At 48.1% G+C, this 25,855-nt stretch overlaps 1 protein-coding gene and 1 long non-coding RNA gene across 3 annotated transcripts; one reads left to right on the forward strand and one right to left on the reverse strand.

Moving 5' to 3' along the window:
- Window positions 1-2,447: 2,447 nt before the first annotated feature.
- LOC120900005 (basic-leucine zipper transcription factor A-like) lies at window positions 2,448-13,691 on the reverse strand. Its single transcript, XM_040306470.1, has 3 exons — window positions 12,516-13,691; window positions 7,665-7,793; window positions 2,448-7,524 (listed from the first exon to the last, which is right to left on the reverse strand). The coding sequence occupies exons 2-3, from the start codon at window positions 7,759-7,761 to the stop codon at window positions 5,189-5,191; spliced, it is 2,433 nt and encodes an 810-aa protein (XP_040162404.1). The 5' UTR covers window positions 7,762-7,793; window positions 12,516-13,691; the 3' UTR covers window positions 2,448-5,188.
- Window positions 13,692-14,440: 749 nt separating this feature from the next.
- LOC120900006 lies at window positions 14,441-25,581 on the forward strand. Of its 2 annotated transcripts, none has more exons than XR_005739131.1 (3): window positions 14,441-15,036; window positions 19,862-20,221; window positions 25,175-25,581. It is a non-coding gene; the product is annotated as an uncharacterized LOC120900006 (long non-coding RNA). The 2 variants fall into 2 exon arrangements; XR_005739130.1 differs by lacking the exon at window positions 25,175-25,581 and adding an exon at window positions 20,292-20,616.
- The last annotated feature ends 274 nt before the right edge of the window (window positions 25,582-25,855 follow it).

The following is a 25,855-nucleotide window of genomic DNA, read 5'->3' on the forward strand; positions in this document are numbered from 1 at the left end:
TACCGCACGATAGCGCCACACCAACACTTTCCCACCCCACCCCCCCCCCCATTCCCATCACCCAGTCGTCGTCGTTCCTAGCTTCGTCATCGTCGTCACCTAAATTTCCCTCCGCTTTCTAGTTTCACTGACAACGCGCGGGTATGGACGAAGCGAAGGCTTTCTTTCTTCCCAACCATGGTGTGCTTCGATTGAGATGGTGAGCTTTCTGTGTAGATGCTGTAGCTTGTGATGATTGTAGACGCAGTATGTATGCATTCTGAATGAGGAAAGGGACACGGTGTCCACTTCACACGAATGCATGGTCTACTACGATCCTACAGTGTGCCTTCGATCAACTCGAGCAGTGTCTCATGTGTCTAAGCGGCGAGTAACCAGAACAACTATCGAATTACAGGCGGAAATTTCAAGCCCACGAGCATTCGATAAACACAAATTTTTCAAATAACATACCAACCTACACCTACACCTTTAGGGCAAAACCATATCACAAACAAATTGTTACAACTTGTGCTTCGCCCACCAACCCTTTCAACAAATCGCTCAAATGCCCACCGCTTTTCCTGACACTTCCGCCCATACGACAACGCCCCAAACCCATTTGAAAAGAGGGAAATCGTCCCCACTGTCGGCCGTTCGACCAGGGTGGTCAGCATAAGTGGAGTCATGTGTGTGTGTATGTGTGTGTAGTCGTAGTGAAACAGCACAGCAAAACAAAGCAGAAGGGAAGGGAGAAAATAGGTCAACGGCACCGGACAAGGTCTTTGCCGATTGGCACTATTTGCCCTTCCCGGTTTTTTTTTTGTGTCGGTGGGGCTGAGGCAAGAAACCCTTTCGCTTACGCCATCGCACGGTACGGATGGTTGAGTCCCTTCTGGGTGGTGGCTGCTGATGGGCGTTCTGAGGGATTCTGCTTCGTAATGGTGCGGGTAGTTCCGCGTAGGCATCGCTTCAACTTCCTGCAATAAACCTGCTTTTTGACGATTGATTGAAAATGGTTCACCTGCACAACGTAAACAGGAACAGACGCGACTGTAACGACTGTTTAGTGCATTAACAAGCCGATCGTTCACTTGACACCTTTCCAGCAGCATTTATTCTGCGTTCAAACACGTTGCTTCAAGCCCTTTTCCGTCGCACACACTGCTTTTTGTCAGGCGATGAAAACAGAAAGTTCGGTCGCGCCACCGGCCAAAGAGAGATTCCGTACTTGCGCGCCTCTTATCGACGTCAAACGGATCGCGTAAGTGGCCCTCTATCCTCCTCCACTCTCTCTCTCACCATACATCCAAGGAACGCACGTTTACACGATTGTAACAGGCATCATCACATACACGCGCCTCACCTTTCGTGCAATGTGACTGCGGATTGCAACGTGATCGCGGCACGGTTTCAATTGTGTGGAGTGCTACGGGGAGGAGGATACGATACGGGGAGCTTCATCCAAAGACCTTCCAAAAGACCGTGTGCTTTGGACATACTTACCATTTTATTTGCTTTTTCTCAAATTTATTATTAAACTGGTTTTAGAGCAAATATAACAAGATAACAGCGATTTTTGTTTTGCATTTTTAGGAAAGTGAGTGTATTTCATACGTAAATTTGATACAAATTATACAGTAAACAGTTCGTATTGTAAGACCAGTTCAATATTATATTAGATCTATCTCTCTCTATTTCTCTCTTTTCTCTCTCTTGCCCTCGCTCTCTATTTCCTTCATCGTAAACCGATAGAGGCGTGTAAATGTGTCGTCAAAAATGAATAAACAAACACGACGAGCCTTCCATACCTCTCTCGATCTCTACTAAAATCACGTTGTCCCTTCATTTCCGACTTACTTGCTAACACACACAAACATTTGTTCAAAAGATTTTACATTTCGCGTGATACTGTTTTGATCGTTCATTTCCAAGGAGCCTGGTTGAAGTAGTTTTGTAGATGTAAGATGTGTGTATGTGTATAATAGTGTCATCGAAACACACTTTGAGTAAAGCCTTAAAAGCGAACAGGAATTATTTGTACACCACACATGTGTGTGTGTGTGTTTTTCTTCGTCGTTATGTGTAAAACAGGTAGCAGAAGATACAAACTAAACTCAATTCAATGTAAGTCTTATGTAAGAGTGTCACAAAATACCTACAAGGCACATAAATGATACGAGACGGGAAATGCAAACGTGGCTACAACACGTACAACTTTCCAATGAAAGCAAACCAAACGAAGATCCTAGCTGGATCGAGAGAACAGTGCAGAAATGCATCAAATCTATGCATTCCTGCCGCTGGCCGTTAAAAAGAATACCTTTAAAACTTCAATTGTTTGACCACCTTTGTTTTATATCCCGGTGCAATCGTGATACTAAGATATAACAAGAGCAACAACTTCCCCACAATAGCACAACACGGGGAGAGCATTTTCACTTTTCTTTTCCAGTTCTTCCATTTGATTGTTTTCGGTTACCATTTCCAGTTACCAAGTTCTCATTTGTTCTTCTCATTTTCATTCCCTTTTGTTTCTCTTTTTTTTTTGTTTTCGTTGCACACAATTACTTCCTTTTGTTTTGTTTGTTTTTCATTTTATGATTTTCATTTTTATTATCCTTCTTTTAATGATTGTGTTTTGTGTATAAAAATATAATAAATAAAAAAGAGAACAATTCTTTTCCAACCGTTATCTTCACCTGCATTGGAAGTGGGGAGAGGGAAGGAGCTGGGGAGATACTTTTAGACAAAAAAAAAGTGGGAAAAGAAACTGTTCCTAATTTTCTTTTTATAATAAGGCTCTTACATATACTTGTATAAAAAAAAGACTGCATATACTCTAGCGAAGAAAAAAAACACAAAATCTTACTGCAATAGTAATAGTCGCGCACGTGTACTAGCAGCTAACTGTAGCAGTTAGCTCTCAATGACATACTTCGTTTTCACGTGGTGAAACTTGTTTTTCAATAGAAAACATATAATAATCAAATCAATAGCTGTAGCTGTATAATCGTACTGATGATAACTGTAGTAGTAGTAGTAGTAATAGTAATATTGATAATCATAATAATAATAATCGTCTCCATTATCTAACAGAGTAATAGTAAAAACAAAACTAGCAAGTAGTAAATGTAAAAACCAAACAAGGAGAAAAAAAACTCTAACACGACACATACGACACATATCACCGAGTAACAGTAGTAGTAGTAGTCTTGTCGGCAAACAAACAGAGAGTGTCATTTGGAGTGATAATAGTAAACGTTAAACGTAATAATAAAAGCAAAGTAAAAATACAAACGACTCTGCGCGCCTCAAAACAAGGGTGTTGCTCGAAGGGCGAGATCAGAGTAGGCATCAAACCCGCTACTGATCCGCACACCTTCTGCGTAATACCTGTAGCGAGTGTACTTTCTTGTTTTTTCATCATCTTACTCTCTCTTTCTCTCCCTCTTGTGTTTGTGTCTGTTTATACGTATGTGTGTTTCGTTTTTTAGTGTGTAAAAATAGTTCCAAACCTACGATATCACATTTTTTTCCGAACAAGTTTGCTCCTCCGGTTTCTTTTTGTTAGCTTTTTTGTTTCTTTTCTGTTGTATCGTGTTGTGTTTTTCCTTTTCTTCTTCATTGTGTTTATGTGTGTTTATGTTGTAAACAGAACTAATAGTTGCAGGTGGTTTTATGATAGGGTGTTCTTAAAATTGTATCAATAAATCTCATTCCTTTATACATGCTACACTTAATCGTATAGGTTTTATACCTTCTTCTATTTTTTCCCCCATTCGCTTAGGATCATCTTCTCTGAAGATAAAACATAAAACAAAACATCGAATCTGCTGCTGCCTTCGACACACTTCGATGCTGATTTTTTTTGTTGCTTCCCTTTGTAGAACCGTGTCAGCACTTTCTGCACTTACATATCTTACGTGGACTGAGTGTTTATGTGTTACCATTTTTTTGTGTTTGTTTTTTTTTGTAGGTTTCTTACTCTCTCTCTCTCCCTTCGCTAACACTAATATTTAAAATACACTTTATATGCTCATTTGATATATATAGTTTGTTTCTTTTTTCTCTCTCTCTCTCTCTCTTTCTCTCTCCTGCTATCTTGCTACACAGCTTCGCTTATACCTACCGTGGATATAAATATGTTTGATGTAGTTCGGTTTTCACATTTACAGTTCTGCTTGTTTTTAGTGTCATACACTATTATTTTGTTTTCGCTCTAGTTCTTTTCTTTTTACAAAATGGGGGAAAACCCCTTTTTCGCTTTTCTGTTCTACGACAGAAGCTTCGATCAGCGATCTGATTTTAATTTACAGGCCAGCATAGCCGGCTAAATAATTCCAAAGTAAATACATCCACACACTTCCAGCTGCCAGCCGAATCATGCGTAAAGAGTCTCGAAGGGTCTCGGCATTCTCGCTATTTGTTTCTGCCCCTTGTGGGAGCGTGCGTAGAGATCGCTACTTTCTTCGGCGACTGGAGCAGCGAAGTGGAAGAAGGCGGGAGTAAAAAACGGCTAACCAAAGCACCATTTTCCACTTGACTTGCGGCTAAGCCGCATCGTCCAGTGGAGCACAAGAAAGGACCGAGCACCGCACTGAATCGGAGGGGGCCGAACGCACACACACACACACACACACACACATAGCGAACCAACCGCTGTGTTGAGCTTTCTCCTCCAGCGTCCTACGCAGAGCAGCAGCAAGCCACCGAACGAGCTTGTTGCCTTAGCTGCGCCTTTCTCTTTGCGAGCGTACCGAACGTACTGTGGACGGCTGTGGTGTGGTGGTAACTTTCTCCAACACGCAACGCGTACACGGCGGCATGCCACGCTGGGAAGAGCCGATCCGATCGCGCTGAGCGCTCGCGCACGTCCGAGAAATTCCAACCGATCAACTAACCCACTAACATAAATGGCGTGCTTCTTCTCTCGTCTTTCTCGTGCCGTTCTTTTATCCGTTTCTCCGCTTCATCCGCTTCGTCTTCGATCGAACCACGATGATGATGATGATGATCTCTCCGCAGCTCTCTCCACTGGGCCCTGGGGCGCTAGGAATGCCACAAACGAACCGACCCCCCTTGGGAGGGTTAGTTTCTCAGCGACAACTTCTCAATGTCGTCGTCGCCAGTTATCTCTCTGTACAGGAACTAGGGTCACACGTCAGCATCGTTGCAGCCGTCGTCTTCGGTGCCGGCGCGATTTGCGCTACTGGGCGGCGGCGGTTACGCCGAACCCGCTGCCGGTCGTGTTCGAGATCATCATGTTCTTGATGGTGGCCACCTCGGACTCGAGCCGGGCCAGCTTCGACTGCAGATGGATGTTCTCTTCCGCCTTCTTGCTGATCACGACCGACGCCGGGATGGAGGTGATCTTCGCGACCGCCGCTACCATCGCCGCAGTGCTGACGATGGCACCGCCGCTCGCAGCGCTGCTGCTGGAGCTGGCCGCCGATGGAGGCGAGCCCGGCAGCGGTACCATCATCTTCTGCTCCGCCTTGGTCGGCCACTCGTTCGTGGAGATGCCGGAGTCGCGCTCGTCCGACGAGCCGTCCCCGTCGTCCCAGGCCGGTGAGCTCGACCGGTGGCCGATCGGTTCCTGTTTGATGTTCTGCAGGGCTAGCAGTGCGGTGGCCGCATCCTTATCGCCCAGGTGGGACTTGTGCCGCAGCTTCACCGGCAGACTGTTGGCGTGCTCGTGGATTTCTCGCTCCCGGTCGGGTTCCTCCTCGCCGCCCGAGGTGCTACCGGCGCTGGCCGTCGAGGAGGCCGTCTGCGCCGGGCTGGCATCGTACGGGGACGGAGCGCGGCGGCTCAGATTGAGCACGTTCGCCGTCAGCAGCGCACTGGCGATCTCGGTAGTGCGCGGGGGCGATCCGTACAGCGCGCTGGCTCCGTTCGCGTAAGCAGCGACGGCAGCGGCCGCCGCCGTCAGTGGGTAGCCGCTGGCGGGAAGGGCTGAGCTGGCGTACGGCGAGCTGGCACCCACGACAAAGTGCGGCGGGTGGACGTGGTGCGCCGCCAGATGGTGCGGGTGGTGATGATGGTGCTGTGAGTAGTGGTGCGAGTGAGCATGGGCCACCGGGACGTGGGCCGGGGGCGATCCGGCCGGACTCGTGCTCGAGATGATCGTTGGCGGCGTGGTGGATGAGATCGGAGCCGAGGAGGAGGAGTTGGTGGTGGTGGTTGGGGACCCGAACCGCGGGGCGGCCGAGGGCGTCAGCGGGGACGGCGAGCGATCATCCCGGTCCAGGTCACCGTTGGAAACCAACACTCGCTGGTGGAGATGGTGAGGATGTTGTTGTTGCTGCTGCTGCTGCTGCTGCTGGAGGTGTTGCTGATGCGGATGAGGTTGATGCTGGGGCTGATGCTGATGGTGCTGGGGATGGTGAGGATGATGCGGATGGTGATGATCAATCACCGACTCCCGCATCGCCTCCCGCGGATGATGGCTGTAGTGGTGAAGAGGGTGCTGGGAGGAGGATGCCAACTGCTGCTGATGATGGTGCTGCTGTTGTTGCTGCTGCTGCTGCTGCTGCTGCTGCTGTTGCTGGGCAAGCTGTTGCTGCAGGTGATGATGATCGTCCAGGTTGCGTTCGATCAGCTCTAGCCGGATCTGGGAGGGGCTGCGACTGCTTCCTTCAGCCGACGACAGTTTGCCGCCCTCCGAGGCTCGCTCGTACTCGATGATCGTGCTGTTGCGGTGGTAGATGGCATGAACTGGGGACAGGTACGCGGGTCCACCGTTCGTGTGCTGGATCGCACCGCCCGAGGACACGGTGGGCGACGAGCCGGCGGCCGCTGGCGGTGGAGATTCCACGTTCGGGTTGGGATGGATGACCGGAGCTTGCTGGGACGAAGGCAGCTGGGACGCCGCGGCCGCCGATGGCGTCGTCGTAGTAGTCGTTGGCGAGCCCTGGACGACGGCCAGCAGCGTCTGCTGCAGATGGGGCGTGCCATTGGCGGCCGGTGGGCTGTGTGGTGACGAGGCGCGGCCGTGCGATTGCGAGGGAGAGGTAGCCTGCGGTTGGCGCGAAGGGCTGCGCGACAGCGGGAACCCGATCATGGAGCCGGTCGGCGAGCTGGACCGTGCCTGACCGTTCGCCAGCTTGACGCGCTTGGTCGAGCTCAGCACCTGCTCGTTGGTGGGCAGCGTGGCCATGATCTGATCGACGCTGACCAAGTTCTCGCCGCAGATGTTGTACTTGCTCTTGATCGCATCGAGCTGTGCCTTCAGCACGTGGTTTTCCTTCGTCAGCTCGACGACGCGCTGCTCCAGGACCATGTCGTTGAAGCGACGCTTCTCGCGGGATCGCTTCGCTGCCTCGTTGTTGCGCCGCCGCCGGTCCCAGTAGCTGTCGTCCTTCTTGTTGTCCGGGATGAACTCGCGCTGCTTGCGCTGCGAGAACAGCTCCTTGCGCTTCAGGTGTGCCGCCAGCTCGTAGCTGTTCTGGGGGAACTCCGACTCGGAGGATGTGTGCGGGCTGGCACGGCCGGAGCTGTTGCTGTTGCTGCTGTTGTTGCTCATCAGTAAGGCACTGTGGGCTGTGAGGGAAGAAAATGAACATGAAGGGAAGGCAAAACATCAGTCCCACAGCCACGGAATCGTTTTCTTGTACTTGCTACATTCAAGACAGTTTTTTTTCTGAAGATTTTACAGTAAAAGTCTCAAGAAAGAAACTCACCAGGCATGTTGGAATTGGAGTTGTGATTCTGGCCGGGTATTTCACCGTTGAGCGGCGAACCGTTCTGCTGGCGTGTTACAAAGTCCGCCACCATCATAATAATTTCGCTCGAGCCTAGTTTTGGTGCATCTGCAAGTAAATATAACAAGAGAAAGCGCGTACAATTAGCATGATTGGAGCACATAGAGATAGCTGGTGTGAAAAGCCTCAGTTGGCAATTAATCACGTTTCACGACGGTCACCGTGGGATAAGAATAATCAAATCAAGCAAATATTTACACCACATGCAGCTAACGATTAGCAGGAGAGAAGGAGGAGGCACACAAGGCAAAAATCAACATTCCACCAATAACCGCACGGAAACGCAGTTTCGAGCAAAACAAGCAAACAATCAACAACAACCTGCACTTCAACCGAGCGCGCACGTGAACGAAACATGTGACAACGTGCTTGCGCGGAATGTGAGGCAACGCGCGCGCTCACTGCAGTGATCACGCAACGGCGAACCTCCGTCATTAGCGCACCATCAGCAAGGGCCGACGAGCCCGACGTTCCACGTGCGTTCCGAGTTTGCATCTAACTCCCCCCCATATAGACTGTTATTGATTGCAATCGTGTACGATTGGGGGGGATTTTGGAGCCAGCCGGAACCAAGCCGCTCTCAGTCAATTGTCGGAGACGTCATTTCATTGGAGCGGAACTTCGATCTTGCGGAACCGTCGTGATGACTGTTTTGCAACCCAGAAGCACAACAACAACAACACAAGGACGTGTAGATAAAGAGGCCAGAAGGAGTTCAGCAGCAATTCTAGCCCGAATGGTTTATCTGCTTCTTGGGTGCAAAAGGCTACCGCCCTTGCAAGAAAACAACAACTTACTCGGTGGAATCTAATCGCGGCCCCGTCAGACCATTCCTGTTACGCAACTGATGTCTCCCACGCGTAAACAATCTGCGCGCCTCTGGTTATCAGAAGGCTGCGCACTCTCTCTCTCTCTCTCTCTCTCTCTCTCTCTCTATCTCTCTTTCTAAGCACAACAGGAAATGATGCAACACGCAGTTGTGACACGCCGGTTCGGTTCGGTGACGCGTCAACGTCCTTCCCGGGAGAGGGGCACGATCCATGAATTGAAGCCACGGGTGTACAACACCCGCCCAACTTATCAACCAAACCCCGGGGGCCACTGTCCCTTTTCCTGCGCCACTCCACACGTCGCCAGTTATCAGCAAAAGTGAGGGTGACAACAGTGCGTTGCAGATAAGCGTCGTCTTTGAGGGGAACGCAAGAGGGTCTCTCGACTTTATCGAGTTTTTATCGGGTCGCAGAGCAGCTATATCGGATGAGGAACAAATCACAAAAGGTTCGGGTAGTACCACTATCTGGACATCTTCACTATCGGGAGGTTATTTTTACGCGTCGAATCATTTCCATCGATGCTTTCCGCGATTGCGTCTGAGCGCTGCGTAGAATTCTGGAGCAGATTAGAGTCTTCGTTTACGTCGGATTCGTTTGCGTGGTGAGAGCTTGTTGATCTCTCTCGGTGATGATATTGCGACGCAATCAGAGTTGCATGGCGCACTTGGATGTCGATACGTCATTGATTTGATATGGAAATTACCTAACACTTATCTGGATGGATTTTCCATTTCCTCATGTGTGTGTCATGTGAGTCATGCCTAGTTGCAACCAATTCTGAAGCTTCCGGGTTTTTTGTTCAGTGAGTCATAACGGAACGATAATACGAATTCAATGTTCAGGTGTATTTGAAGGTATATTACAAATAGTTTCTTCGTTTTACATCTGTTCAGCAACATCTAGACAATTCTTTTCATCATATTTCATCAGATTCTTTTTGGCGTTCTATTCAAAAGATTCTTCTTGGCAATAGGTCTTCGACCTGACCCGAACATCTTACCGAGGATGATGAAATCCCCATCCCCCCAGCACCGTTTAACGATCCACTCCAAATACGCAGCGGAGAATTCAAACAGGTATCTCACCACCGGCCGCGCTCACCTCAAACCGGAGTCCCAACAGGTCCCCCCATCGAAACGTCAAAATTACGTCATTTTGCCCCTGCCACGGCCAACTGGGGGCTGCCCCACATGCTCCTCCTTCCTTATCCGAGCGTACGTGAGAATAAAACCGCGGCGCAAAACGCAGCGCGAGCGCGAGATGCTGCGCGACTCAAGGAATTATTTACCGTTTTCCCAACCCAACCACCCTTTCCCGGCTATAGCCGATGGTTTCCTTGGGGTTGATATTACGATTCTGCATTCGAGCTTCCAAAGAACGAGAGAGCGAGAGAGAGCGAGAGAGCACAAACACCTCGTGGGCAACAAGTTCATCGCCACTCGGCGTGATTAAACACACACGTTCAAAAATTGAGCGATCTCTTCACGATCATCCCCTCCCCGGATCGGGTGGTTGGGGATGGTTGTGGGGATGGTTCTGAGAGCGTAAGAACGATTCCGTCGTTCTGCATGCCCTTTTCCCCCTTACAAAGTGGCGCTTGTTTTGGCTGGGGCTTTGTGTACACCGCGCACCGCACGAGGTAAACCACCTTCGGGAGAGTAAAGGTGCTTTTATTTACCCCCCTCAAACTTTGCACCCACACTCCCCCTTCGCGGCAGCAATTGACGCTTCGGAAGGGAAGAGGAAGGATATTATACATCGAGCTCGATCGAGATTCTCGCGGTACTAATGGCGTCGCTGACCGACCTTGATCGCGAGCGCGCGCGCGTGTCATTTTGGAGCTCGCGAGCGACGTAACGTAACCCATGCCATGCCGGCAAAAACAAACACCTAACCCTCTCTTCTCCCGTCTGGTGCGCCGTTTGGTCGGTGGGAAGTTCAAAGCAGTAGAGCAACCTCTTTTTTTAAGACTTCCAAACCACCAGCCAAATTAACACTCCCAAAACAGCCACACAATGGAATCCGTTCCAGTTTGATAGTTTTCTTTGCCGGTTGTCAATCGTCAGCAAGAACTGCGTCGTCGGCCAAGGGTGTATAGCATGTTCGGACGTGTTCTAGCAAGGCGCCCCTCAACCAAAAAAACATGAATACTAGTTCTATTGCGTACGCACACCAATACCGCGCGCGCGTTTGCAAATTATGTTTCGTCAGCAGAAATAATGAATCCTGAGCGAACCACACAATAAGCCAAGAAAGGGAATGAGCAAAAGGGATGATGAAATCGGTCGAAAATTGCTTCACCACAATTGGAGTGGGGTGGCGGATTCGGGCACATGGGAGGAATCCCCCAATCGGATCATCGGATTCTCCCACCCCCCGCCCGGATTGTCGGTGATAAATAGAATATTTCACCTTGTTTTGCAATCTTGGCTGCTGCTCTGAGCGGGAATGGCGAGCGTGGGGAAGGCACAAGGCACAACAAAACAAATCCACATCCACCCCTCGCTCCCCTTAATCATTGGGAGGCGGGGTCGGGTCGCGGTGGTATAATCGGTCCTCGCGTGGAACGTTCTACTGGGCGCCCCATCACAACACGATTCGACACGCTCTAAGTACATTGACCGAGGGTTCTCTCTCGCTCTCTCTCTTACTAACTCGCTTCCCACCCCAACAGCCCCAAATGACGTCAGATCCTGAATGCTGTCTGTGAGTGAGTAACAAAACATCCCCTCGCTCGCTCGCTCTCTCTTTCACGCTGCTACTCACCGCTAATCGAGCACCATGAGAAAGTATTGTGCTTTATTTCCGTCACACACACACACACACGTGCTCACAAATTGTGGATGATCTAATAACACGGCAAAGTGTCCCACACACAAACAAAATGTGACACGAAAGAAGGTCATCTTGCCTGGTGTAGAGTTGGTCGAGATGGAACAAGGACGGTGGCGTGGCGTGCTCCAACAAAACCAACCATGTGTACCTACACCAACGAGGTCATAGTTCACGCTTATCATGATCGACCCCTGCGTTTGCCGGTTTGCGGGGGTTAAACGCGTGGTGAAACCGTAAACAAATTGTAATGAAAGTCGAGGGAGGAAAAAACTGTCAACTCATCGGCTCAGCCCGTCGGGCAAGGGTTTAGGGGGCGATAGAAGAAGAAACGAGGGGGACCAGCCCAGAACGTTGATAAGCTACCCTAATTCCGCTGCAGGCACACAAGCACACACACCTGTCGAGGAATAGTAATAAACAAATGTTTTGGAGTGAATCTCGATACTTCTCGACTTTGCCGTTCGAACCTGTTTGACCGTTTGATTTGAATTTCCAGAAGATTCGCACAAACACAGAACGAAACAGCGTGTGACACTGGCAGCACTTACGCATTCCCATGGTAACCTTTTGCATATGTAGCAAAGCCCCAAAGGTCAAAAGGCCACTGTGTCAATAGTGATTGCACCACATCGCGCGTTATCACCGATTGTCGAATGAGGCAGCGAAGGGAGGATCAATAAAACTGGCCACACGCACGCACGCACACACATGCACACACATTCAGAGCAGAAGCGACGTAATTTGTCCTCAAAAAGGAGCCAAACAAAACACGCAAAACAGGCGGCAACGACCTTCGTGAGGTTAGTTGTCGTCTGCTACTTGGATTGTGTTTGTGTACTGATGAACTGAGCTGAGCTTTTGTGTCGATGAGGTAATACGCAACTGTTGCTTGGAGGATGAGTGTTTGCAGGGGTTTTGACGCGTTTTTAGTGCAATTAGCTCTACTCGTATTTTTATGGATTTTTTTTTTCAGAAAACCCTCGCCTGTTTGAACGTAAAAATAGATCCTCGCTCATAAATCATGTGTCATTCGTCTTTGCACAACAAAGAACATTACTCCCCCGCAGCTTTTTTTAGATAATCAGGTAGGATAACTACTCACTCTTTTCGGGGAACCGATGAACAGCAGCACTTCCGTTCCGAGTGCCGAGATAAGAAAACTTTGCTGGAGTCGCTGCACTGTCGCTGCACTCCTTCTCGATTGATCTCCGCTGTTCTATTATCGCACCGACTGTTGTTGCAGACACCGAATGCACTTTTGTTTTGTTTGCTATTTAGTTTACTTCTGCACTTCTCACTTGCTGCTCACTGTTGTGTAGGAAGTTAGCTTTTCACCTTTTTCGTGTGTTGTTAAAAGCTTAAATTCTTAAAACACTGCTCCACAACTAATAGATTTTCACGTTAATGCACTTTGCTCTCCCACCGAAGCTTCTTTTTTTTATTGATTACTGCTTTTCTTCTGTTGAACGGCAATACACTACACCTGCCCAATCTACACCAACACAGCGCACAAACACCCGCGTTGTCGTCGTCGTCGTAAGTGTTATAAATGCAATGCCGATATATCGTACAAAAGGGTGCTCTACTTTTCTGCCCTTTCTGTGCCGCTTTCTTTTCTGTTTAATCTTCTCACAGCAACACCACACTTCACTTCTTCTTATCTCTCACTCTTGTACTACTACTTCTGCTTCTTCTCTAACCACACGTATGCAGTTGGTTGCACTTGTTCGCTGCGGTGCACTTTTTGCACTCGCTCACGGATGCGTTTCCTTCACCACGGTCACGGTCGGTTATATGTTGCCTCTATGTGCACACAACACAACACCGTCATGCGATCACACTGCGTGTGCGTTTCCGTACGGCCCAAGGTCTAGACCGCTTCCACGCCACCGCTCAACACTGCTTCTCTCTGAGGTGTTTAGTTTCTGTCTACTGGATCTGGATCTTGCACTGCGCTCCACCTTTCTTCTTTCACTTCACTTGGTGTTTTTTTCAACTCAATTTTTTTCCTGTTAATTGCCTTTTATCTGGTTGGCAAAAAGCTTCCAAATTACACTTCACGTAAAATTCACACAGAAATTAATGCTTCACCGTGTAATAAACCAAAGCTGCATCGACACACTTTAGTTGCGCTGTACGGTGCTTGCTACCGGGGACTTGTGTGTGTGTTACGATTTTGTGTTGAAAAACAGCGGACAAACACCGATGGCCACGAGCGCCACTTTTCGCGTTTGCTGCGGTTGCGAGTTTTTCGAAGAATGTTGCGTTCGACTGAACGGACGGCAACTCGAAGCCGCGAACGGGGCCCGCCAGCTCGCAGGCACTCGAGTGAGTGTGAGTGCCCGATCGCACGAATGCGCATTTGCAGGGACCGTTGCTCGATTGCACAGTGAGTGGTGGAAGGGCTTTGTGGATTTAAACACACTTCCAACACAATTTGCCGTCAAAATGGTTCTTACAAATCATCAAAATAACTGAATAGTTGACTCAATTTTTTGTCTCAAAAAACCGTTTTGAAAATACATCAAAATTACACCGGATTACAACGTTACAATCCATGGGTTTCTTCCTCAACCACTAACCCTGCAACCCGACTTCGGGCACTCAATCCGTCTGGTTCGGGCAGACACTCACTCACACACTTGCAGCATGCTTGTGTGTTTTGTTTTTTGCCCTTTTTTCCTTTCATTTCTAAACCTATTTAGCATTTACGTGTTAGTAAAAGATTGTATTGTGACGTTTAAGCTAAATTCTCAATTATTCAAAGGAAATTGCAGAACCACAATTCAATAATGCCCTGTTGCATGTGTTGCTTTCTTCGTACCACCAGTAGGGCCCAAAGTGGAGCGCTCTCATGCTCTCGCTCCCTTCCTCGCTCTCTCTCTCTAACAATCTATTTCTCTCACTCTTTTCTTCTATTCTCCCCATTGCTCTGCCGGCGCGAGAAATTATGCCAGGTCAGTGATGGAAGATGCCACCCCAACCCGTACTGAGTGTGCATGCGCGTGTATTAGTGCAGATGTTTCTATGTGTGTGAGTGCATGAGGGTGAAGAAGAACGTGTACGCAAGAACACGGCATTGGGGCGAAGAATGGCGTCTGCAGTAAATGGCGTTACCTTGCTGTTGTGTTGTTGTTATCCGTTTGCGCCAAAAGGGACACGTAATAGAGACGAAGGGGTGTGTGTGTGTGTGTGTATGCGCTTGCAATGGAGAAAGGGGTTGCATGGGAATGGGGGGAAAAGGGAGGACGGCAACTACACGAAGGGACGGTCGCTCGGCCAGACGGACGATGGATTCTCTTTGTTTTCGAGTCCGCGCGCATACTGTACCAACCCCTTCCGCTTCCCCGCTGGTGTGCCATACCGGAACGAAGGTTTCGCTTTCTTTATCGTAGCCGTCGTCGTCGTCGTCGTCGTTGTCGTCGCCGTCGCCGCCGTTGTGGTAGTCCGACGGGTAAGACGCCAAGAACACGTCGAGTTTGGAGTTTTCTTTTCTGCTTCGATCCCTGCCCTGACACGGACAACAAAGAACTGCATCGAGGTAATCTTGAACGGGCAGAAGGGGTGCGAGGGTGTGTGCGTATGTGTGGAAGGGTGAGGACGGAAAGAGGAAGGGTGAAGCGGTGAGTAAGCACTCTCGTTAGCACATTTCGCAGACGATACATTGCACTTAACAGAACGGTGTTCTTTCTCTGAAGTAACTAAAGTAATAGAATGCGAAAAAGCAATGAAGAGGAGAGGAAAGGAAAATAAGAAGCAAACTCACTTACACAGAGGCGTCGTAGAGGGAGGAATGCGAAGAAGAATGACTGTTTTCGTTTTGCAAATATTACGAGCATTTTTTTATGATTTCGTACTGAAATAGCAAATTTGCAAACGCTTCTCGTTGAGTTGTTTCCTGTTTTTGACATTTTACTGTTACGTTTCCAAGAGATGACTCATCAAAGCAGCACCAGCAACGCCTCCTGCGTGTACTTGGATGCACGTGGCAGGGATGCTTTGTCACCCGGTTCACATGTTTCGGCCCCGAAAGGATATGTATGATGGCATTTACGACCGAATTCGCATAGCTTCTACGTTTTCCTCGTTGCATCATCTTGCCTAACATCGCCCGGAGGCGGCTCGAGGATTCAAATCACCTGCCGCCGGAGTTAACCTGTCTGCGGGTGGCAGATAACGCCTCCGAAACTGTGGGGCGAACTGGCACGGCACGATGCACTGCAACGTGACGCCGGGTTCTACGCCACCACCACTCCCCGCGCCACACACACACACACGCTCTCATTAGCGCGATAATTGTGCTCGCGCAGTATGGGGGCTTCGAGGGTTTGCTGGGCGGCGGCTCTACGTGCGTTCGGATGCTATTTTTGTACGCACTTCCGTTCGTCCTCGTCATCTGTCAGTTGAGGCGTTAGCGCGCTGATTAAATGGAGGATGAATGGAGAAGGAGGTTAGGGGGCGGTGGCAAAAGGGAAAGCCTTACACTAAAACACTTATCAGTGACGCGGGGTGAAAAGGTGAAGGTTACGGACTGCGGGGAAGTGGCAAGGGGATATCCGGACAGCGAAGGTTGCTTGATAAGAAAATTATTGAAAATATTTTACAATGAATTAGTAACTTTGGACGGATTTATTTTATCATTTTTAGCTGCTTTTTTACTTTTAAGGACAAAAATGATTTTTAAATTAATTTTCACGGGGATGCAGTATGTTTGATAAGCTTTCCAGAAATGATCCCACACATTTCAATGAAATTTCATTTAATTTCAACATTCAGCGAAAACAGTCTTAGCGATAATTTCTTGTTATATCACGTAACGTTGTTACAACATCGCTTTCGCACAAATTACACTCGATCCCCTCAAAGCGTCCCAAGAAGATCCGCTTTTAGCCTCGTCCTATCATTACCGGTTGGTCTAATTTACGATACGACAAATGTTTTACTTAGTTTTCTGCAGCACCGAATCTTCTGTCTCCTACCATTGGAGCCCTCCTGGGCCTACACATGCATTCTATTTTTTGCATCACCAACACACAGAATGGCTGACGCCATGGACCCCCCCCCACACACACACGCGCACTTTCTGTGTCCCTCCAGCTTATTTCTATTTTCAGCCCCATCGTCGACTACCGCATGCAGTGCGCTGCAATCGAATGCACGTGTTGCAGCGTTGTCTTCTAATGCAAACGCCGGCCGCACGCTCTAGCAATAAAGGCAGCTAAGAACTTGCCTTTGCCAAACCGAAGAATGTGCATCTGATGTCACATTGGAAATTGCTCTCAGCCACATTACGTCAGCAGGAATTTTCAGGTCACATGGTGGTTCCTCCGCTTTATCTTTCTTCGGTTAAAAACATGAAAATTCGTGCAAGTATCAAACAGTGAATCACTTCTCGATTGGGTATGTTATCTTTTTTAAGGTTGAGGGAGGTATGCTTGATTGCACAATGTGTGGTATTGAAATTTAATGTAGCATCAGACTACATCCCTGCAACGACTCATTGCACGCTTCCAACAGCTCGCTTTGACAAATGCTCTAATTCGTGTGCAAATTAGCATTTGCTAGAGATTAATAATAGCTATGCTCATGCTTTTGCATGCATATCATTCTTCACACAAACCAATGACTCCCCGTGTTTGGTCGAATTTCGGGCGGAAAAAATATTTGTTCCTCAACCTCAACCAGCGATGATTCACCACGAGTCAATTGATTTTCCCCGTGCCAAACGTGCATTAGACATTTGCTTTCGTTCTCAAGCGTGATGAGTCAAGGGTTTTTGCTTCTCCTTTTTTTTGCTATTGAAATAAATCAGGCACACAAACACACACAAAGACCCAGTGCTCGGTAAGAAGCTCAATTCGAATTGATAAAATAGGTCAATGCCTTGTTCTGCAATGATTACTAGCGCGAGGGGTTTTTTGTTGTTTGCTGGTCCAATTCGATTACTTTACCACCACCACCACCACCACCCGGCTAACGTAATAAGGCAGTAAATTAATCCTGGTGACCCGAGAGAGATTAAACATGTTTGCGGAATGCGCAAAAAACCAGCGAGGAAAGAAAAACATTGCACGAAACTGTGCAAAACAAATTCCTGTGCCCACGTGGGCATTCTTGTTGAGCGCAGGAGAGCGGCAGCAGTGCGCAAAACACAAATTATCATGGGAAACGAAATCACTCAATTGGCACACTTTCCGGACGACTGAAACGCATGCTCAGATTGCGCACACACATAATACGCAGCATACGCGCAAAACAAGCGGCTACGACGCTTATGCAATGGACAAGATTTGAATCAACATCAAACCCATTCTAAGTCGCATTAGAAACCAGAACGAACCAGCCTCGCTGTTAACCTTGACGATAGAAAAGAAGATGGAATAAAAAAGTCAGCATCAACATCATTGGAACCACTGGGAGAGGAGGAGAGGGAGCATTGGCAAACATAAACTCAATAACAAACCTCAACTCAACCACACTCCTTTACCTTCCCACGCTTGCCCACTGATTAAGAACACACGAGCTGGAAATGGAACCTTGCACCCCTCAATCCCCCTTTTTCGAGGGAAATGGCGCATGATCGTTCTCCGCAAACGGCCCCGTGGGTCTGTCGTCTGCTGCACACCTCACAACGGACTTTCCATCGCTCGTGTGTCTGTGCTAACGGCAAACGGACATGTGAAACGGATGACACTTGATGCGCATTCCCTTCTTCGTACGGCCTGCACCTGAATCGGATCACATTGAAGGGTCGTTTTCCTTTGCGGGCACGTTTGCCATCGAGGAAAGGCAGTCCGGGGAGGTGACACGTGTGTCCGGATGGTATGCTGATGGGGTGGTCCTCACAACACAGCACACTGATCGTTGGCCTGATCGCATAAAGAAATGTACAATTGCTCAACGCGGAATGCAACACTGTCGTGTTCTGGGTGGAGAGGAGGCACAGTGTGGCACAAAACGAGTGATTAGTGATGATAGTTCTGTACAATATTATGTTTTTTCTGTACTTTTATGGAACGTACGATTGAACAAGGTTCGTTTGTTGATATTTTGCAAAATAAAATGGATAAAACATAATTGACTAATTTGCTACAAAAATTAGCTCAAAATATCCTCCTGAATTTATCAAAACCATTGGGATGTGTGGAGGCTCTACTGTGCTTCCACAACAGAAACAATAATAAAAAATAAGACCAAATGCAACATTTTGTACATCACTGTGCCGCCGGACGTAATCGTCGTATGTTTGATTCTGATCGGCCACGAGTGCACGGGTACGAAACAAATACGCTGCAACCTAAACTACCGACAAGCTTCCTTGCTGTCGCTTCCTCAACCACACCCACCCCCCCCTCCACCCCATCTAGCCCTTTCCACTCCCTCTATGTCCACGTGCTCACATTTCCCACGAGATATGACTCAATAACGTGAGCTCGAGCATCCGGCCGTCGCCCATCGAGTACTACCACTAACACCACCACCTTTACTACTACTAGGTTAGGTAATCTTCATAAACGCCACATGACCACAAAACCCTCCACCCGCCCCTTTTGGGTGGAAGGGAGGAAGAGGGGGGGGGAGGGAGGTGTGAATACTCGTGGCCTATTTTATTACGTTCGCGTCATCGGAAAATCGGTGGCGTTCGGTACGAAAACGTGCCCCGACCGATCTGTGTGTGTGTGGAAGCGTCCATTTGCGTGCGGGGACGGAAGGGAATTGTCGATCAGCTGCAAAACGGGAAGCAATAATTGAGCGCCAACATTGTAGCTGTGTGGCACGGTTCAGGGGGGGAGGGGGGTTGAGCAAAAGGGGGAAAAACATAAAACAACGTGCCACTTTAGAACGCAGAAAACAGAACCGCGAATGCCTATCGAAACCGAAGTAGCTCACATTACTACTTCAGCCACCCGGGTTGCGGTTTTGGTTGCAAATTTGGTTTTATTTTTTCCCCCATACACAATCACAGTCACAGTCACACACAGACACGTGGGCTGACCGTTTGGTAGTAAGCGCGAACGAAATCGCAACCGCGCAACCGTTTTGAGACGCTGGGGGGGGGGATGAAGTGTGTGCGGATAGGAATATCGATTGGCCCGGACTGGCCGCGAAGTAACGGATCCGATGCTCGATTTAGGTTAGCAAAACATGCCCGATTGGATTAATCCCGTTTTTTTTTGTTTTGTGGTACGCAACGGTTGCGCAAAAACTTTGGTTGGGCATAATTTTTGGGTGGCGATTGCAGGGGAGTGCAGAAGGGTGTTTCAATTTATTGTACTGCTTTTTTGAGGCTTTTTTTAGTCTACTGATTTACCTAACTAGCAGAACAGAGCGTCTTTAACGTTGAGTAATTTTTAATCAGTTTAACTTACGCCATAATAACAATTTTCACACCATTTACCTCAATCTGTTTCAATTTATTAATCCTCTTTTTGTGCTATTCTAATGTAGACCACCATCCAACCAACGTACAAACAAAAGGAAACCAAGAAACCCGCCAGACAGCCCAGCGATAAAATAAAAAAAAGCGATAAACATAACTTTATTATTAAAACAAAATCGGCCGTCCATTTATTTACCATTGCTTAACCGAACGGGGCAAGAATTGCTAAGTAGGCCTGATGCCGGGCAAAATTGCAACAATCTTACAACCATCGCAGTACGCCATGGATAGTGAGTAAACACACAAATAAACCACCAGCGTGTTCCAAAACGAACAAAAATAAATGCAAAACACACAGAACGAAGCAGGAACGAGAGGGCAAAGCAAGACCAAGAACCAACCAAGAAGCACCCAGACGCGGTAAGGAGGTAAGCAAACGAAATAATGAAATATGTTAATTGAGCTAGAATTTTCGGGCCGACCCGTTCTTTGGCACAGTTTTGCAGGCCCCGCCGTGGAAGTGCTCAGAAAGTGTGCAAACCCCCCAGCTGGTTAAGGATTTTTCGACTGGACCTACAGACAGACCCTTCAAGCTTTGCCATCCATTCGAGGGAAGGGGGGGGGGGTCGCGTCGCAGTAATGTTACGTAATTCACTCGGACCATATGCTGATGTAATTCTGCCCCGAATGCCAAACAGAGTTTGGCGACACCCGGGCCATTGAATAGCACATTAGCACATAAGAATCACACACGAAGACGCACACTCACACACTGTGTTCTGTGTGACCTCATTCAAACGCGCCGATAATACAAACGCTCGATCATGGTGGATTTTCGTTTATTTAATGTTTTGCCTCATGGATTTGTTTTGCGCAGACCGTCCCCACAATGTGGGCAATTTGTGTTTGATTTTGTGGTTTTGTCGCGCTTGTCGAGGTTCTCAGGCACCCCGCGGGGCTGGGCGGGTAGGTCTAGAAAGTGTGACAGTTGGTCAATGAGTAACGCACCATTCTTGACCTGGATCTGGTTCTGGTGGCCTGTCTGTGAAGGCCGGTCGGATGGTTTCTCTTTGTTTTTCTATTGATTCTTCAGTTTTTTATTTGTAGATCTTACTGACAAGCCATAATGCGGAAATTGAGATCTTCTGGAATTCTAGAAGCCCTGCGTAACGGCGTTTAGTGTGCACCCAAAATATGGCAAGGTGTAAAAATTATCACTTCCAACATTATAAATAGCCAACCGGTTAGCATGCGGTCGAAAATGAGGCCCACAATGCGGAGTGCTCTCCATCGCATCGCAAGATGGGTGATAAATCAGTTTCAAGTGGTTTTGCGTCAATCAACGTTTTTCATAGAATTAAGTGATCATGGTTATTCCACTTCTATTACACACTCACACCGGCCACTTACGTAAGGCGATAGTGGTTTGTAAAGATGATGGACACGCACTCACACACACACACATGCAACCCTCTTCGTGTGCCCTTTCTTATGGGAGAACCAATTAACGTCTGTATGAGTGCGCTGGAACTGAAACATCTTCACAAGTGGCGGTTTCTCCGCGACGATCACTTAGAAGTGCCTAAGAATAGGCGAGGTTGCCTTTGCCGGAAGCAACCGCTTCTTTCAGTCCAAAACCACAACTCATGACGTAACGCGATGTACAATGTTTCCGAGCCTGATAATCACGCGCGCAGTTGTACACAGGGAGATGCTCTAGTGAAACACATTGCACCAACAACAAGAAAACAATCTTCCATCGATCGGGGATTTCTTACCTTCCCGTAGTGTTAATCGCGCGTAAAGTGTTCTAAAGCGCGATTACGCCGCGGAAGTACACTTGTTGCTTGGTCTTCCCCCGAGAGAGAGAGACAGAGTTTGCAAAAGTATGTGAAGAATGTAATCAGAGGTTTGCAAAATGCTACCAGTAGGGTAAAGGAAAGGTAAATCAAACGAGTTCGGTTCGACGTTCAAGTGAGTGCGTCATCGAAACCAAATAGGCCATCGCCATGAGGCCATGAAGGAAGAAGGAATGACACCGTTAGAGGAATGGGTACGGGGGGAAGGTTAGCGCTGATAAGGATGATTACCTAACCGATTGCGATTAGATGCGTCTGTTGTCTTGACCGGATTTTAGCGGCAAGCGCGAGCGTCCGAGGATTTGATTTATGTTCTGCGCGTGCTTGATAACTCGCTTGCCCGTGAAATGATGTAATTCTTGCTTCTCCGTAGCTTTGGCGTTCAGTTCTAATTCAGTTACGCCGAATATTCGTGAACAAGAAGCATCCTACGGTGTCTTCTATTCTTAGCGTGACTCAGATGATCCTTTAATGGATTGAAACGACCATGATGCACCGACTCGCGGCCGATCGTTTTGCAGCATCACGCCACCAGAGTTCCAAGAACGGGCAGAGCCGCCACTTCGCTGGATACACCAGACACTTCCTCAAAACGGGGCGACATTCACCAGGGAGGGAGGCTGAGCTAATTGAAAGTGTACCACGAACCAACCCCTGCGGGCAGAGATACTAATTGCCGGCGCATTGACCGATTCGCCGAAGCGCGCGTCTGCCTGCGCCAATGCCAAAAGCCGTTGGCCGGCAAGTTTTGCGGCACCGCTAAAAACCGCGTCACCACCGCGTGCGTGCGTGCGTGCGTGTGAATCTTCATGCGAATATTAATGGCCGCGTTCGACTACTCTCCCTTTGCCGGGGGCAGCGTGGTGGACACACTTTCCGGGAAGCCGGGAGTGTTCTCGCTTCTTTGTTCTCCCGTGCCCGTGTTCGGTGGCGGAGGTTTGCTTTAGTTAGTTTAAACCCTTCCCATCCCATGCTCCTCGCCTTCCCCCGGCAGCGTTTGTCTTCGTTTTCGATCGTCGATTGAATAACATCATTAATAATTGCCGACGCGTGAGTCTGCAGCGAAAGGAAGCGAGACGTCTGGACCGTGTGTGTGTGATTGTGTGGAAGTGGCCGAGTTCAAGATCCTCACTCTAGGGCATGACCATCGCTGAGGCGTGCATCACGAGGAGAACCCCTAGATGGAGCTTATCTGCCGTTGTGGTTTGTTCCGTCTTCCTTGTCCGCTTGATGCAATCGTGCACTATGATTTCATTGCCGATTGGCCCCGCACACAGGCCGGGATCGGATGATAGATTGTGTTTGGCACCGGATTTTGACCGGCATCATCATGTACGGATTAACTTTGTTGCATTGAAAGGTGCGAGCAATAAGGCCACAGTACAGTGTCATTGATGTTGCATCCTTCCCAACAACTTGTTAGGTAATTTGAGCAGGATAGAGAAATAGAGAGAGGAGAGAGAGAGACCTCAGATTATCAAACAAGCCCTTGATGCTCAAGGAAGGCGCGATAATGGGGTAGCGCCATGCTTTTTGCATCCAGGAAATCTAAGGCCTTAAAGCGAAATGTGTTTTTGGTTCGCTTGATTGCGCGTGTCCTTCGCTGGCTGTCACTGTCGCTGGCTACTAACTAACGCTGGCGCGAGCACTCCACGGTCGAACTTTATCAGTGACGATGCTGTACAGTGATGCTATTTCTACGCTCCCTTCAGGGTGGTTCAGGGCAATTCATTTTATAGCCGTCGCCGTTATTATTTTTCTGTTCTGTTGAATAACATTTTATTGCTCTGTTTGCGACTTTTATGCGCTTTCTTATCATTTAATATAAATGTTCTTATTTAACTATTCTTAAAGCTCGCATTATAAGAACTCCGGGCGATCATATCCCGTTCCCGATGGTGATATACTTCTTCAACATGCATCGCACACACGGCAGGCCGGAACACCACATCCCGAGATGGCCGAGCGCGTCCGATGAGCGCATTAGAAGCAGCATTTGCATTGCATTTGCACGCTGCGCTGACACACAAAGAGACACGCTGGTGTCGTACGCAAATGCATGTGATGCTACCTTATTTATATCTGCATTTATCGTTCATTACATTACAACGTGTCCAGCCTGGATGACGTCATTGAATCGTAATAACACGACCAAGAGGGGACGGCAAGCGAAGGACACTCATCGATGATTTAACACAACGACCTCGTTCGATGCAAGGTGTGAGGTAAATGCTCACCGCAATGCACTCCAGATGTGTCACAGCTTGTGTCATCCATTGGAGTAGAGTATTTAGAACGTCTCTTCTGGGTGGCTTAATTAGTGCTAATTAAAGCCCCCAAAAAACGGTCGAAATTTAACAGATAAATGAGAGTTTTTAATTACCTCTTTTCTTTCACTTTGAGCTACGATAACGCTAAAAACTGTCACACTGGCTTCCCCATTCGCCATTACCAACCACCCCGAGAGGGTACAAAAGGTATGACCTTATTTTCCACTTTGAAGCAGTCGCCTTCATTCAACCAGGTGACATTTAACGGGGAGAAGAGATGGATGGAAGTATAACCAGCCACTTTTTTGTGGTGATTAGAGAGGCATTTAATTGTCGTCGGCTTTTCTTCTGTTCTCATTCTCCGCCCATTAAGCATCGGATCGGAAGGGAAAGAAGTGATCTTTCTATCAACTTTCACCTGCCCGCTGCCGCCGCCGGTGTCGGAACGGTGTCAAAACTGCGTCCGCAAATGCATTAGAGAGGAATATCCGTGTTTAGCTCCATTTTTTCCACACTCTCTCCCTATCTATCTCGGTTATGGCCAGCGGGCGGATTTTGTTTGCCTTTGGAATGGGGGAGAGAGAGGGATTCTGTTCCCTTTGGGCCGTTTTTTGAGAACCGTGGCCACATATCATGGCCGGGGGAAGGACCAAAAAAATGCACACACACACAGTCCGCTGGAGTTATCCGGTCGCATCGAAAACGCTTTAGCGATGAGATTTACCTACTTTCACCATCGCCGCGGCGTCGTGCGTCATCGAGGCGGTCGATTGGAATGGGCGGCGTAGAATCGTGAAGTGTGATAGAGAAAAAGTAATGCTTGAGACCCAAAAAAATGCACTCAAATAACTTCTTTTTTTCATCGGATTGCCTTTTTTTGTTAAAATTTGTTATGTGTTGGAGTGGACTTTTTTGTGTAATTACGTTGTTATTGCTTGAGTTGGAGCCTAACGATAGTCCATTGATGACAATATGTATTGTATTGTTGGTCCCTTTTTGTTTTACCAGGATGTATCATTACCATTACTCAATGTTATTTCCCACATCATTTAACCATTCAGTCATTGGCATTTAATTTTACGTAATTTATGATTAAAGAGCATTAACAAAAAATAGTACATCAATGTATTTGTTTTACCAAAAAAGCACATCCGGAATGATTTATATTTTTGTTTATCCAGGTGAATTATTCCTTCTTACTCTAAACTCCTTTTAGTAGTTCATGGAAGTGATGCAATGCTCTCCATTCCAGTACCATCAATCTCGAGCACACACACAGCTCGCTGCGCCCTTTTGCGGGATAAATTTAGCCACACAGAGGACTCGGGCTGAAACACTCCAAACTTTCTCCAGTCACGTTGCCAGCCTGTGGCCATCCTCCGTACCACGTAATCGCGGCGTACTGTGTTCGCGCGCTGAGAAAGCTCTTTGCTCTCGGAGTGCTGAAAATAGCACCTTTCCTTCGCCAAGCTGGCCAAGCTGGAATGGCAAAACGGCAGAACAGAAAAATTGTCGCCCGTGTCGCGAGGAAACCAAAACCGTACCGTACCGAATTGGCATAAGCGTGGCCGTACACGAGACATGTGCTAGGGCCACGTGTCCGCCGCATAATACTTTGCAAACTTTGCTACATCACATTCTCAGCGCTGGGGAGAGACAGAGAGAGAGATTTCGAAATTGCGGCTAAAGAAAGGCAAAGTTTTGGACCAATCGTCCAGTGTACGATGCTAAATAAAGATTAAGCTTTTCATCGCTCAGAAACTGCGTTCTTGTTGTGGGGCTCGATGGGGCGCAGCAAGCCTAATTATGTCATAACCTATTTTTGCTGCCCGTACCCGCGTCTACTTTCACTATCCCACTTTTGTGTGTTTGCTGCGTTCTCGGTCGCGTTTGGCCACTCGATCACAGCATTAGAAATTCCCGTTGCGTTTGC

Source organism: Anopheles arabiensis, chromosome 3 (genome assembly GCF_016920715.1).
Source record: "Anopheles arabiensis isolate DONGOLA chromosome 3, AaraD3, whole genome shotgun sequence".
NCBI classification, from domain to species: domain Eukaryota; kingdom Metazoa; phylum Arthropoda; class Insecta; order Diptera; family Culicidae; genus Anopheles; species Anopheles arabiensis.